The following is a 15,934-nucleotide window of genomic DNA, read 5'->3' as shown; positions in this document are numbered from 1 at the left end:
GAGGTACATTCTGTCACCGAGGGAAGAGAAGAGTGGTCTGAGTGAAGCATGAGACCTGGCTGGCCAAGGCTGAAATCTCCTTATCCTAGGTGGGTACTGTACTTGGCCTCCTTGTCAGCAGGCTAGTATTGATCCCATTTTACAGATTGTGAAACTGGGCCTAACAGATTTTGATGCTTGCTGGAGGCTCAAAAGAGCCATTGGCAGAGGGGAGGAGCCCCTGCAAGTTCTAACTCCCAGAACTGTGTGAAGCCTTCGGTGGCTACTTTTCCCTGTGACATGTCATGTAATGCACTCAGTGATGGCCAACAGGCTGTGGTGCAGTCAGGGGTTAAGAATGTGTGGTAGCAGGGGTGATGAGAATCTTTTAAGAATCTGGGGCTGAGGTACATTAGAGACTTTGTGCCTTCATTTAGAGACCTGTCTTCTACATGTGAATGAAATAGGTGGAAAAGGGTTCTTGAGTTATCCCAAACAGTCTCCTTGGTGAGAAGGCTGAGGACGAGCCTGTTTGACCCTGGTGGGCCCTGAGGCTGACTTAGCCCAGATAGGAGGTCTCGAGGTTGCTCCTGAATTCGATGCCAGTGTTTGCCAGCTGACCCAGGTGGGGCTTTTGTTGCAGGCATCCATCTGCCAAGGCGCCTAGCCTCTTAAGCCTTTTGTTATTCCAACTAATGATGTTGGGTTCTGGTTTTCTCCTTCCTTTGCTGGGTTTTCCCCTTTCCCCTGGGATTTACCTGTACCACCAGGGGGTGCTAATCTGACTTTTCTGCCCTTTTTGAAAAATCACCATTTTAATGATGATGAAAATCCCCTTGCTTATGCGAAGGGAAGGAAAGACTTCCTTTAAGCCAGCCAGTTACCTGAGCCCTCCACTGGCCTTGAAAGGCTAATGTCCTCTTGTCCTTACATAGACAGGCAGGCCCAAATTTTGGTAAGTTTGCTACCTGTTTAGGAACGGAACAGTATTCTGCTAGAGCTGGACCCCGGGCAGGAGTGGATGCTTGAGCGTGTCAGAAGAAGAGGGACTTTATTTAGAGTAAGGCTGCTGCTGCTACTTTTTGTGGGGATGGGAGGAGGGATTGTGAGGCTATGATGAACAGTTTCTTCTTTCTAGAAAGCTTCACCCAAGGATGCACATACATAAGGGAAGGGAGTAGGAGTGGTAGTTGGGATTTTATTAAGAAGGCTGTTCTAAAAGTGAACGTGTGGTTTTTCTGTAGGCACTGGGTCTGCCATTTTGTCTCAGGTTTCCAGAGCTCAAAACTCGCCATGATCTTGTCCATCCTTTTTTGGCCAGCCTCATATCTCTCTGCTTCGTCTCCCACCTAGCTCCCCTCACCCAGAGGTTGCCCTCTTACAGTCTGTCTTTTCACGTGATGGTCCTCCTGCCTGCACAGAGTTCCCACTGTCCCCGCCAACTCTTGCTTGACCTCCAGGACTCTGCTTAGGGTCACCTTCCCTGATCCCCAGATTGAGTTGTGCTTATTCCAACATAGAACTGATCAGATACTTTATACTATAATTATTTATCTGTCTCTTCACTAGACTATAATTTCTCTGAGGGAAGAAACTAGACCTGATCCATCTCCATCCCATCATTAGGGTCTGCTACCAAGTAAACACTTGATACATGTCCCTTAAATGAATGAATATTGTCAAGGAGTTATTTTCTGTCTCTCCCAAAAACAACTGTACTGCTGACTTGTTATTTTGAGTAAGTAAGTAAAGTCTTGTTTGGAAAACCTCAGATCATATAAATTTTGCCCTGTCTCCGTACCAGATGGAATTGTATCTCCGAGAGGCATAGACACAGGATGGGGGCTATCATTCTGACACCTCATCCGACCTGGCAGTCGGTGCCTTCTGCGGGTAGGGATGGAGGTCATTCCAACCAGAGAAAATCTCTCATTAGTAAGTGTGAGGAACAGTCCCAAACCTCCAGATTATACTTAAGTAGTTCCTCTGGCAGGATTTTCTGTCTTGTGCACAAGAAGTTCTTAACCCCAGTGTGTGTGTGTGTGTGTGTGTGTGCATGCACGCACAAACATGCATATGACGCGTGCACACACATGGGCACATGCTTGGGGAGAGAAGCAGGCTCAGTGCTGGACAGTAGAAAGAAGGATTCCACTTTGAACGAGTCTCTAGCACACACAGAGAGACTCTTACTGCTTCATATTAGGAATGTGTTAGTACCCTTCTTGAGGTCCCTTCTTAGTTTCAGTTGAGAGTTGGTCTGGAGACATGGTTCTGACAGAGATAGGATGGGATGTGTTTCATTCCTTCCTGAGCCCTTTCCCTGTGACCTCTAGAATCTGCTCCAGTTCATCAAGTCTCTGTCTCTAGCAGCTGAGCTGCTGCACAGTCCCTAACCATGTCTTCTTTTTGTTGTTGTTATCATGAAAAAAAAAAAAAACTAGAGAAATACTCATTTTGCTAAATGCCAGTAAAGGGCTTTGTCTTGCACCTGTACTTATAAAGGCTGAGATTTATTGGTCTCTTTGTCTGAAGAGAAGAGTGGGTCCGATTATCAGATTGCACACCAGAGACAAGTGCTTATGTAATCAACAAACTGTCTTGGTGTCAGAATACGATTGTGTTGGAGATAAACTGTGAAAGGAGAAAGCGCTGGATGCTGACATGCTATTGGCACTGAGTTTCCTGGGCTGCTTCCTGCAGTTGCTAGTGTTTATGATGAAGCCAGCTCATTCCTGGACAAAGCCCTTGTGAGGGTAGGGGATCTCAGTAACCAGCCATGTTATCAGTCAGGGTCAAAAGCCCCTTGCCTTGTGGTTTCTGAGTCTGGAGAAGTGGGAGTTAATCTGTAATCCCTCATTGAAAGGAGCCACAGAGCACACATTAATTCTTCCTCTCACCTCTCCTGCTTTAAGTGGCTAAGGTCTCTGAGCTCTGTTTAGCCTGTGAGCCCTGGTTCTCAGCTTAATAATACTTGGCTTTGCTCTAGTACCTTTCGTTGTGAGGAGTGAAAGCTTTTTACAAACATGTATTAACCCAAGTGGGACTGGGCTTAAATTGTAACATGAAGGATTTAAGTTAGGCCTAAGATAGAACTTCCCAGTATTAATTTGATAAAATTGTCTCGTTCCCTCATAGCATCCTGTATAAGCCTTACAGGTGTCTCACAGGTCATTAGTATCAGGTAGAGGAACTAATTTTTACTTAAAAAAAAAAAAACAAAGATGGGGTCTCCCTATGTTGCCTAGGCTGGTCTCAAATTCTGGGGCTCAAGCAGTCCTCCTGCCTTAGCCTCCCAAAGGGCTGGGATTGCAGGCCGAGCCATCATGCCCAGCCCAGAACTAACTTTAACTTCATCCCTTCTTTGTCCAGTGCCTTGGCAGAGCTGATAAGGGGTGGTCCATCCTTGGAGGGATTAATACAGGAGCCTGAGGCCTTCCCTGAGAAGGCTTTGTCTAGCTGAGCCAACTGCTCAAGCCCCTGTGTCTCTGGGCTAAATGCAAATCCTTGAGGAGCTCAGCTGTGAGCCATGCTTTCCTGGGCCACAAATGAAAATGGCTGTTGTCTGGGAAGCATGGTGAGAGAAGGAGCTGACCTCACTAGGCTCTTCCCAGGCTGATGATTCTAGGATCACTGAGCACTGGAGTGGAGTTTGTGAAAGCCCCAGGATGTTGGAGCTCCATTTCCCCAGCTCCAGGTGGGAGAGTTGGGTTTAGTCTGCAGTGAGGCATCTTGCAGCAGAACACTGGAGCAGCACCCTGGTTTTCCATTTTGGTGTAGTGATTTTCTTGCCCCACATCAGTGATTTTCCTGGGGCCCAGGGCAGGGGCTTATGGGGTACACACAGGTGCTGACCTAAGCCTTATCTCCAGGGAGGGAGGGCTCTTGGCAAGGGTGCATTGCTTTCCTGTGTGAGTGAGACTTTCTTGAAGCCCTTGGCATTCAGCTCATTTGAGAGACCCTTGGTGAGGGCCAAGAGAAGGAGTGGACCTAACCTTGCCCCCTGAAACTCAGACCAGACACAAGACTAACATTTGGACCCTGGAGCTTTGTAAGAAGTGAGAGTGGCTGTGGTCCGCCTTTTCCAGGATTGTCCTGATCTTGAGCCTCAGCTCCAGCCAGGCCTGAAGATGTGTCTAAGCCCTAGGCTTAACAGGAGAGAAGCTGGACCAGAATGGGCAGCGGTGGGCCTGTGGGTGTCTGTCACTAATCTGGGATTGGTAATAAGCCTCCTCCTGACTCTCTTTGGCCCCTTCATGCCTGAGGCAAAACAGGACAACTGCCTACTCAGTTTGTGGCTCTGGAAGTTGTAGAGGCTCTGGGTACTAGTTGGGGCTGGGTGTAGGAGGGGGCTGCTGAGAACACGTATTCCATGAGGGCAGAGTTTTTACATTTTTCTTCACTGCTGGATCTCTAGTTCCAGTAATGCGGCCCAGCCCGTAGTAGGCTTTCTATGAATAGTTGTTGACTAAATAAAAGGAGGAGTCCTTTGTACTCCAAGATTATTGAAGTTGCTGACCCAGGGCACTTCCCCATTCCCAGCCCCCCAGCCCTTAGCGGACTGTCTTTTCTTCTCTTTGACTCAGGCCCTCCCTCTACTGGGCAGTTCTTTGGTCTTCCAAGCAAGGAAAGGGTGTGGAGGTGCCAGCCGGGTGGGCATGCTGTGGGTTAAAGCTTTGCGAAACAACAGTGTAGTTAATCTTTCTAATTTATTTTCCTTTTAGACCATGGGAAGTCTGTAGGCAGCAGCTGTTACCCAATTAAAATACAGATTAATATAAAAACGGTTTCTGGAATATAAAATAGAGTGGCTGTGTCCTTACACTTCCTTAAAATACCACCTAATAATGACTTGATGAACTACAGAAACCCACCTAGAGGAGCTCAGCGTTTTTAAAATGAAAATTTCTCCCTAAAAGGTGTATATTACCATTCCATGTAAGTCACCATGAGAAAATAACCTTACCTCTTAGAGCCGGCAATTTCTGTGAGTTGGGTATTTGGTATTCATTAAGTATAATTATAGTTTAATTGGAGTTTAATCTCCCCCCCCCCCCCCCAACACACTTTAAAGAAAAGAAGTTTCCAAGCAAGTCTGAGATACTGCTCTTTCTGGAAGTAGCCAGGGACATGCTGGGGGTGGTGATTTCCAGTTGGTGTCCAGGACATGGGGGCCTCATGCCCTCAGATCCTTGTAGGCAATCTATCGCCAGTCTATGCCTGAGGGATATTTTTACTTTAAACCAAACCAAAACAAAGCAAAACAACAAGCTTGTTTGAACCCAGGCCTGACCTAGGTGGAGCATAGGCCCGAGTCAGAAATTCTCTAGGTCATAGTCTGAACATTAGGCCTTTTTGTCTTAGTTTCCCCATTGGTTAAAGATGACTCTGTCTCTTGCTTGGCTAGTTCATATTGATGGCGCATATATGCAGGGTGAAGGATAGGAGCCTGTGGGACTTCATGGATGTTAGGGAAGGTGTTAGGGAGAGTGTGGGAGGGGGCAGTGCTGGATATTGAGGCTCAGAGAAGGGGTGGACTTGAAGCCAAGTGTGCCTGTCCTGTATGAGCACTCCCCAAGTTTTACAGGAACTTCCGTGAAGCTAGGAGCTGAATTTACTTGAGACTGTAATTGTGGGGAGTTATTGAGCCTATTGAATACAAAAGACATGTAACATCAATTTGTTTGCAAACTGAAAGCTAAAACAGCCTTGTGGTCAGCATGTGTATGTGTACACCCATCTCAGGGCAGGATTTTATGGGAGAAGCACACATTGTGTCCTGGGTCCTGGGACTTTATTCCCAAGTCTTCTAGTTGGGCTCTGAACCTAAAGCAGTGCCAGATCAGAGCCCTTTACAGCAGAAGGAGAAAAACAGAAACGAATGGGTCCTGTTCAGCCTTGAGTCCCTTCACCCTGGTTTTCTACCCATCGGCTATTTCTCTTTCCTTTCAGCTCACCGGGATTATTCAAGCCATGGTGGATGGTCAGCCAAGCCTGCAGCAAGTGCTGGAGGTAGGTTGAGTGACCTTTAATTCCTGACCTCTGACCCCTTCCTGCTGCCTTTCTCTCCCTCCCCTACTGAGAATGTAGCCGTGTAATTTGACTATGATTATGGCTTGATTAGAATAACATTTGCTGTCACATCAGTGACATGCTGTTGAGAGTATTGAACCATTGATCTGTCATCTCCAGCTGTTCCCGTCAGGGTTTCTGACAAGATGTCCCAGTGCTGCCAGGAGTCGGGCAGAGGGGCCCCCACCCCTTCCTGGCCTATGGCCCTGTGCTGGCTGGCTCTGGGGTAGCCTATGCTGGGTGGGCTGGGGAGTAGGGGAGCTGAGCTTGCTACTGTGGGACTAGCCCCGGGGACTGGAGGTGTTTTTGTTTAGCTTTAGCGTTGGCTTCTTGTGGCATGTGAGCACTTCATTAACTCACCCAGAACTCCCCATCGATGGCTTTTGTTTGCTGAGAGCTCCTCCAGGAGCTGTGGCTGGGCCCGCCTGCCCCACTGCAGCTTGCCGCTGGATGCATTGTGCCTGTCGGGTGCAGAGGCTGCACTGGGTAATGATTCCTAATCAGAATAATTACAACAATTGCCTATGTGAGGGAAATCAAATTAAAGACTTTAAAACCCTTGGCAGAGACCACACTTCTAGGATGTTCTCCTTGGGGAGCTAGAAAAGGTTAAGATGCTGTTTCTTGCGCTGTAGCCCGAGAGAATAAGGAAGGGCAGTGTTTGGTCTTAGCTTATCTCCCACCCTCCTCTGGCCTGGAGGTTTTCACAGGGGGAGAAGGTCTCCCTCCCATGTCTTTCTCTATAGGGGGAGGGGAGAAGAGGAAAAGCCTGTGGATCTCATTAGGTGCTTTATTTATTTTTTAAGACCAATAAAGCCAAAGCTCAGACCTTATCAAAGCATAGGAAAAAGTAGAATATCTGCAGGAATAGCAGGGCACATCTGCACTGGAGGTGTGCAGCCTAGAGGAAGTAGCGTAGTGGCAGGGAGCAGGGCAAGATACCTTTTTTTAGCGGAGAGATCCTGTCCCATGGAGGGGAGAGATGCAGATTGAATTTCGTGGGGCCCCCAAGGATGGAGCCAGGGTCAGAGAGGCAAGTTTAGGCTCACCTCAGTGGCAGAGTGTATTTCCTGTCCCTGGGAGTGTGGGAACCCAGGCTGTGACCAGTCTGGTTGGGGGTCAGAGTTTGGGCACCTGCAGTAGATTGGGAGAAGATAAGATGAGCTCTGAGATGCTTCCCAGCCATATTGACCATCTTTTTTTGAAGAGATTCATTCCTATGACCAAGGGAGCTCCTTAGCATGGACTGCTCCCTGTTAAACCAGACTTGAGACAGAGGGAACTCATTCTTTCCTCTGTCCCAGCCGCCATCCTCAGCCAGGGCCTGGCTCCTGAGGGATGCCAGAAGACAAGCACCTTTTTCCTGGAACATCTGTAGCTGGGATCCTGGAGGAAGATACTTGCTCTGGGCCAGCAGCAAACCAGGACTGTTGAGGTTATGGGTTTTTTTTCTCAGTGGCCCCAGTCGAGGAGAAGATGTGGTCTTGAGGAGGCAACCCCCTGCTAACCCTAGGCCAGCCGTGGAGCAGGGTGCTCAAAGAATTCTGAGTCTCACCCAGGAAGCTACTTTCTGCTACTTCTACATACTTTGTGGGTAAGGAGGGAAAATTCCTAGTTATCAGCCTGAATAGAGAGTTTCTGGCAGGACTAGGAGACCCCGACCGGGCTCTGCTTCATCTCATTAGTCCTGAGTTGGTTATGGAGATAAAGAGCTCATTTCTTGTCCGAACCAAGGCCCTTAGCAGGCAGCCAGCTAGATGTTTACCTGACTCATGGTAAAAAGTGCTCACTGAATAGCTGCCGTGCAAGCGAATGGCCTGGGTCCTAAGCTTCCAGGGACTCCAGTGAGTGTTGAGTGCTTCCTGTGATAAGGGCCCAGTTTTGCTGAGTGTGGCCTCCTGTTGTCTCTTGCTCTCTCTTTCACTGTGCAGGAGTTGGGGCACTGGGGAGCCCCTCTAGTATATGGGGCACTTAACTTGGGGATATAAAACAGTGAGCTTAGGAGAGGTTATGCTGATTTAGGGAGCCCTAGTTTCACCTTACCTCTTTTCTTAGGTGACCCTGGGGAAAGGATTCATGTACGTGTGTGTGTGTGCACGTGCGCACGCATGCACATACATGCAAGGAGTTGGGCCAGAGGAGACAGACCATTTAGCAGTGGAAGATCCAGAATTTATCTTTTGGGAAGATTCTTTGGCTGAGGAGGATTGTCTGGTGTACAGACTGTAAAGAGGGTTTAGAGACCACATGGTCTGCATCGTCTGGTACCGGGGGGCAGCTCTGACATTCTGGTTGGTAGGGCTGCTATAGCCACGGAACTAGGTAGGATCCTTGGCCTTAGTCAAGGATGACTTTAGCATGGGCCAGGCCTCTAGCATCTCAGAGGTATCCAGGGAGCCAGCCTATACCTGCTAGAAGTAATCTTACTTAAGATACTTAAAGATATCCATGGGCTCTCTATTTCCTGCTGAGCACACGAGGCCCTTCACAGTCTGGCCTAACCTAGTCCTCCAGCCTCTGTCCTTTCTTTCTGTATACTGTGGACTTCAGTCACCCTAAACTTTTACCTACTCATGTTTTCAGTCAGTCAGCAAATATCGCTTGAGTAGATCCTGTGCTGAATGAGAGATTAAGGCAGTGAGTAAGACAGAGTTCCTGCCTTCGTGGTACGTATATTGGCAGGGAAGGCAGACATTAAACAGATACTTGCTTCAAATACAAAATTATTGCACATGTACCTTTGCCTCTACCTGTAGTATTCTCTACTATGTTCCACCATGTCAGGCTCCTAGTTCAATTATCTTCTTTGTGAAGCCTTTTCTGACTCTTTTCCCTGTGAAAGGTAGGGCTAGCCACTTCCTCTTCTTGGTCCTGTAGCACTGTGGTCATGTCTCCAGTGCTGGTATGATGATCTGCCTTTCTCCCGTTCTCAGCCTACTACCTGTTTTGTGGTAGGCACTTAAAACATCACATTTAATTCTCAGAACAACTCTGTGTAAGGTTTTATAGATGAAGGAAACTGAGGTTCAGAGAGGTTACATGACTTTTAAATGACTCCCCATCAGTGACACAGCCAGGATATGTAATAGCCGAGGGTTGAAGGGTTGGAATCCAGATGTGTCTGGCTTGCAATCCTGCATTTTTAATGACTACGTGAGATAGCCTTAAAAAATAATCTCTTGGCCGGGTGCGGTGGCTCACGCCTGTAATCCCAGCACTTTGGGAGGCTGAGGCGGGCGGATCACGAGGTCAGGAGATCGAGACTATCCTGGCTAACACAGTGAAACACCGTCTCTACTAAAAATACAAAAATTAGCCAGGCATGGTGGCGGGCGCCTGTAGTCCCAGCTACTCGGGAGGCTGAGGCAGGAGAATGGCGTGAACCTGGGAGGCGGAGCTTGCAGTGAGCCGAGATCGCGCCACTACACTCCAGCCTGGGTGACATCTCTTGCATGGGTAGAAGCAGTGGTGTGACTCCCTCTCCATGCCTGGGGTCTTCTGAAAAATAGGCAATGCTTCATGAATTCTTTTTATTTATTATGTATTTATTTTTTACAGAGTCTCGCTCTGTCACCCAGGCTGGAGTGCAGTGGTGTGATCTCAGCTCACTGCAACCTCCACCTCCCAGGCCCAGGCAATTCTTCTGCCTCAGCCTCCCAAGTAGCTGGGATTACAGGCGTGCACCACCACACCCAGCTAATGTTTGTATTTTTAGTACAGATAGGGTTTTGCCATGTTAACCAGGCTGGTCTCAAATTCCCGGCCTCAAGCGATCCACCTGCATCTGCCTCCCAAAGTGCTGGGATTACAGGCCTGAGCCACCACACCCAGTCTTGAATTGTTTATGATATTTCTCTTGTTGTATACTGATTTTAGTATTTGAATTTCCAGTGTGAGCACAAATAAACTGAACAAAGGGATGAAGGGAAAGAAAGATTTAGAGTGTTTAGGAGCAGTTTTTCTCCCTGTGTAGAAATTGAGCTCAGCCTTCAAAATATTCTGCTGAATTTGAATCCTCAACCGTGAAGAGGAGAAATATGAAGTTGGGGGCCAGTTTTGAACTTTTAGCAGCTGGAGCAGGCAGCACTGTCCCAGGTGTCAGGATGGGGCTCCGGTCCAGTAAAGGGGCCTCTTAAGGTGAAAATGTTCGTCACCTTCATTTGGTGAATAACCAAATTTGTAAGTTTGGTTAATAAACATTTGGTAGAAGAGTAAAACAAATAAATGAATGAGTGAAGCTGTGGGTTGGACCCCCTGTTTGTGGCCTCCTACTACCCTGTTCACATGCCCCAGGACAATAGCCTGTCTGTGCTGGGCCAGGGGACCAATGAGAGGAACAGCCAAGTCAGAGCAAGGTATTCGGACTGATCTGCCGGAATCTGGAGCAGGCTGCCAGGCAATAGGCGAGTGCAGGGGCTCCCTCCGGCTACACACTCGGGCTGCAGGATCTTAAGGGTTTGTCTTCCAAATGCCTCTGTGGTTCTGAGCCAAGCCTGAGAGCCCACAGTGGGGCCATGGCTGGATAAGATTACAATTTTCTCCTGCTCTGATTACAAGCAGCTTATCTGTGTTTTGCTGTTGTGGCTCTTCACAGGCTCAGGGAAAAAAAAAAAGGAAAATCTCATTTGTTCTTGTGTACTTTTCAGAGGGTCGATGAGTGGATGGCGAAGGAAGGCCTCTTAGATCCAAACGTCAAGTCAATTTTTGTCACCTGTGGAGACTGGGACTTAAAAGTCATGTGAGTATGAGAAGGGCTACTTTGCTGGCAGGGCTTGGAATCTGTGGGACCAGGTCTTGCCTTTTGGGGGCTTAAATGTCTACAAGGCAGCTGGGTCAGGGATTCTTCAGGTCTTTGAGGCTATCAGGGATAGAAGAGGGTTGGGAGCCCTGCCTTCTGCCTCTCTGGAGCAGGGTGTGGGCAAGTCAAGGGCCTGCCTGGATGGTTGGGGCCTTCCTGCCTTTGCCAGGTCTCACTGCTCATGACAGCCCTTCCGATTGCTGGGGCTGTGTGTTATTGCCCTGGAAGGGAGGATTTAAAAGAGTGTCTTGGAAAAAAAGATTTTAAGCCAAATACCATGTTTACTATGTAATGAAATACAGTAACTTATTTGTCAACCATATAAAGTAGGCATTATTATTCTTCCTATTTTATAGTTGAGGAAGTAAAGGTACAGAAAGGTTAAGTAATTTACCAAAGGACACACAGGGCCAGGATTCAAACTCAGGTCCTTGCTCTTAACTATTATACTATGCTGCCCCTTTATCTGGCCTGCAAGACCCTGGTGATCCAACTGGGAGCCCAGTGGTGGGATGAGAGAGAGCTGCTCTGGGAAGCTGCCCACATCACCAGCCTCCTCTTTCCTCCTTTGTCCCCACTGCTTTTTTACCTTTGTCTCTTGATCCTGTCCCGGTTATGGAAGACAAAACCGGTTCCTTTGCTGGGTTGACACTTGTGCATCTTGTCTGCCCTCATGGATACATGGATTCAGATGGCCCCCAGGGAACTGAAGTGGGATGGAGGTGGTGGGGGCACTGTTTGCTGAGGAGTCATAGAATCAATTACCTCTGTGTTCATTGTGACTGAAGGTAGCAGCAAGTATTCCGTGTGTGTGTGTCTGTGTGTGTGTGTTTGTTTGTGTGTGTTTGAACTTTTGAGCATAAAGTGGGATGTTGGTGAGGGGTGTGGTGTAGTAGCTCTGCAGTAACATTTTCTACCACATCAGGTGTCATCTCCTCACCAAGGCCCTTTGTAAGCCTTGTGGATGCTGGGCATTGATGTGAAGTTATGTACCCAGGTGGGTGTCAAGCCTGCTATTGGACCCCAACTTTCTAGGTGAGACAGGAGGAAGAAAAGGCCCAAATCACATGAGCACACAGAGAACTCATCTCCCACACCCATCAGGTGTGTACACAAACTGACTGCACCCCTCTTGGTTTACTCCAGAGGGTCTCTATATTCTCACATGACATCTCTTTGTCAGGGAAATTATACAGGCTGGGACTAGAAGCAGATATGAATCAGAGGAGGAGTCCATGGAGAAGGAGTGGAAGAAGAAGACTCTTGTTCTTGTTAATGGCGTCCCGGGCAGCTTTGAGTACTTAAAGCAAGGAAGGGACTTAACGTGGATCTCTGTAGCCCAAGAGAAGCTACTCAAGGTGGGGCCAGTTTCAGGCTGATACCCAGAATTCTGGGGTTCATATGGCCCAGGAGGAAGGCCCTTTGGCCCAGTCCAGAGGTCCACTTCCTCCAGGTAGCCTCACCAGGACTCCCTTCATCCAGTGTTGTTCTCTCTTTGGCATCTTCACCTTCCAAACACACACATTTCAGAATCTTCTACTTTAACTGTGCACGATGTGTACGTATATGTGTATATGAAAACTTTCCCATGCACGAGGTTGGAGACTATAAGCTTGGAGTTGGTCTCCCCATGATATGGAGAGGGAATTTCAGAGGGTGCTGTCTTCTTTTGGTCTGGCCTGTTCTGTAGCACAGTGGGCCCTGGACAGGTGTTGGTGACCCAGGAGATTACCCTGCCTCTTCCTGAAAAATGATATCATCAAGAAAAGAGACTGAGTTGTGGAACCCAACCATATATTGAAAGGAAGCCAAGTTTTAATGAGCGCATACCTTACCACATCCACACCTTCTGACTACCATCTCTGGTGGGTGGTGGTATTGTCTTTCTTTTATAGATGAAACAAACCAAAAACCCCTGTGGCTCAGAGAGCTAAAGACATGTAGCTAGACAGAATTGAATTCTAAGACCGTGTAGTTTCCAAAAGAGATGGGTAGGGCAGACTTTGTGGACTGGTTTGAGTTTGGACTGGGAAGGCTGATGAAGCTTCAGAAAAGGGTTTTCAGAAAGGAAGCAGGTGGCAGGGCTTGGGGGAGGGAGCTCTGTGGCTGCCTCTTATAAGCAGGTCTCTGCATAACTGCTGGGAAGGCTCTTAATTAAATGTGTAACAAAATAAAAACAGCCGGAGAGGAAACCTAAGTAGTGCTGCGTGACAGCGCACAGCTAATCGGTGTTCCTGGAACCTCGGCAGAGGCTCGTCAGATGGCTCTCGTCAGAGCCATCACTTTTTTATGCGCCCGGTAGAGGCTGCAGATGAGCCTGACAAGGGTGGTGTTAAATTGACACTCACAACTTGTTGGTCTGTGGCTTACTTCTTATTTTGACATCCATTTTCAGATTTAACTAAGTCTTAGGAATTCAGCAAACATTTTCATTTCACACTCTAGTTTCCGGAAGCCGTGTTTCCTTCTCATTGCTGTCCTTACCTCCTCCTCCCCTTCTCCCCTCAGCAGCTTCACATCACTTTTGTTGGAAACGGGCTGATAAGTGGGGCACTGAGAAATGGGAACTGAAGTGGCAGCGTAAATCCCACTGGAGAAAAGAAATCTGCTCCCATCCTGACAAATCATTTTATGTCCATCTTTTGTCAAAGCCACATGAGTTGATTCTCCAAGTTTACGTGGGCTTTGATGTGTAGTCACAGATGCTGCTAAGGCGAGTTTTTATTTAGTGGTGTGGATTTAATTTCCTCTCTCAATTTTTTCAAGAAACAACACTTGTTGTGGGTCTGGCTCTTGGTCAGCTTGCTTTCCCTACCTGACCCACTTTTTCTTTGCCTTGCCTGGTGTTTCTTGAAGCTTCCCATAGGGTTCGGTGTTGTTTCTCTGCTTGCCCAGGTAGAAAGTGCCTCTTTCAAAGGGCTCCATCTTTGGTATGGTGGTGGGGTTAGTGCTGGTGTAGACTGAGAAGGGACACCTGCACAGGCACCCACTTGAGGAACTTAGATTTTAGCCTGTAGCTTGAAGATCCAGGTTCACCAGCCATATAGCACAGCATGGCTGAGAACCTAGACTAGAGGCTTTCCCAGTGGGCCGTGAGTCTGAGAAGAAGGAAGATTGAGAAGAGGGAAAGACTGGAGGGAAAGAGCTAACCTGAGGGAGGCCCAGGCCCTTAGTGCAGTCTGGGAAGAGGCCCCTTTAGAGAGGGTAGGAGAATCAGATGCTGTTCTCTGGTGGAATAGGGGCCAGGGGCCTGCTCAGAGTCTGGTGAGAGGACCCTCACCTAGGCTCAGCCTCAGTTTTGGAGCAGGAAGTTTTCCTCCCCCTGGAGGGAGGAGAGAGGTTGAATACATAAATGCAGGCATTTGACTTCCCTTTTTTCCCCTGCCTTCTTGCTGGGGTGTGCATACTACATTCTGGCTGTGCTCTGCAGGTGTGGACCTGGAGTTCACTTCAGGTTTTAGGAGGTCTGGAGATGGAAAGATACTTGCCCAGATTACACTATCACTGTTGGAGATGGGGAGCATGCACTCAGCAGGGGCTACTGAGGTTTCTTCGAGGCCGCTGTCAAGCGGTCAAGACCACTGAAGAGACTGCCGCTACCTGGAGTGAAAGGTGCCATGATGGAACCATGCACCTGGGCGAGCACTGTGGGGTAGTGACCGTCCTGTGGGGATGTGGAAGATGGCTGGAAGGGTGGCCTAGTGACGTGCTTGCTGCAGGTCAGGCTGAGTCCTCTTGGCATTGCTGAACAGCTGACTACTTCAATCTTCTTGAAATCATCTTTATCTGTACTTTTGTTATGTTTTCTGTTTCTCTGGCTTCTCCTCCTCAGTCACTTGGGTAGATATTAATACTTGTTGCCTTCCTTTTTTTCATGTTGGTGTTTCTTAAATAGTGGTGTTTCTTTGATCTCTATCCTGGTTGTCTTTTCTGTTTATTCTACACATTCACACTTACCAGAGAGATCTCATCTTTGCCATAGCTTCAACTATCCTCTGTATGCTGATGTCTTCCAATCTTTTTCTCAACGGGCATCGCACCGTTGCCCCTTGCCCACAGGTGTACCAGTTGGTACCAGCACTGAGCTGCATCACCTTTGATTAGCAGCCTGCTGGGGGAAGGGGCTTGAGTAAGAACTCCCTGCCAGTCCTGACTCGTCTCATTTCCCATTACTTTTATCTGTCATTGCAAGCGCTTGGGCTCCCCTCCTGAACTAATTAAGTTTGCATGTGTTTAGACATATTGCCAAATAGGGCTTAGCAAAGCGGAACTGAGCTACATCTCTTTCTGAGTAGGGAAGGAAAGAGATATGAATGCTCCTCCACAAGGGCCAGGAAGAAGCATGGATGACATGGAGTGAATGCGTGCAGATGATGGGCATTGCCTGGCCTTCCTAGGGACACGGCAGGCCTGCCAGACAGCCTTCTGATTGGCTGACAGGGACAGGTGAAAGCCCACCGTCCCGCTCTCTTAGTGAATTGGGCATTCTAAGGGGGCTGAGAATGGAAAGAGGGCAGGTTCTGAAGTATTTTTCTCCCAAGCACAAGCAAAGTTGAAAGTCAAATTTTGTGATATTTGCATGAGGAATTTGTAGGGCTGTGTGCTGTTTGCTACCAGTCTGAATCAACCTAGCTCCTAGGCCTACAACCACCTGTGTGGCTAGCAGAGTCAGGGTGACCTTTCCAAGTCTGTGAGAAGTACATCGGAAATTTGGATAGCCAAAGGCCCCAATTTCTGTTTTTGCCTAGAAGACTGCAATTCCTCCTGCTCAGCCATTGGAGTGGGTGGGTCAAGGTAATGGAGGGAAGGAGAATAGTGTGCCCAGAACCTCCCCACCCTGGAGGTGATTGCATGTTTTTGTGTCAGACCGATGCCTGGAGCCTTTTCCCTAGTGTGGGGTGGCGTGAGGTCTGAGATGCCCTGTGGCAGAACATATTTGGGTCCCATCCAGGTGGCAGTTATGAGGGCAAACTATGTTGTGGCCTCCTTCTCTGAGGTAAGGAATGAGGGTATTGCTTACTACAAAAGCAGAAAAGCCAACTGAGGCTGTAGTCAGGGCCTCAGTCCTGTGGACATGAGGGCAGT

The 15,934-nt window shown here is 48.2% G+C and overlaps 1 protein-coding gene across 7 annotated transcripts in view; it reads left to right on the top strand.

Annotated features, from left to right (window-relative positions):
• The window catches only part of ERI3 (ERI1 exoribonuclease family member 3), a 132,673-nt gene that overhangs the window by 36,324 nt on the left and 80,415 nt on the right, over positions 1 to 15,934 (top strand). For all 7 annotated transcript variants that reach the window (XM_012511395.2, XM_030823758.1, XM_012511397.2 and 4 more), the window contains 2 exons: positions 5,932 to 5,991; positions 10,698 to 10,789. In XM_012511395.2, the coding sequence (XP_012366849.1) occupies positions 5,932 to 5,991; positions 10,698 to 10,789 (152 nt within the window). The remainder of the gene's footprint in view (positions 1 to 5,931; positions 5,992 to 10,697; positions 10,790 to 15,934) is intronic.

Source organism: Nomascus leucogenys, chromosome 12 (assembly GCF_006542625.1).
Source record: "Nomascus leucogenys isolate Asia chromosome 12, Asia_NLE_v1, whole genome shotgun sequence".
NCBI classification, from domain to species: domain Eukaryota; kingdom Metazoa; phylum Chordata; class Mammalia; order Primates; family Hylobatidae; genus Nomascus; species Nomascus leucogenys.
Note: the sequence above shows the minus strand (reverse complement) of the source record. Positions and strands in the feature narration are given on the sequence as shown.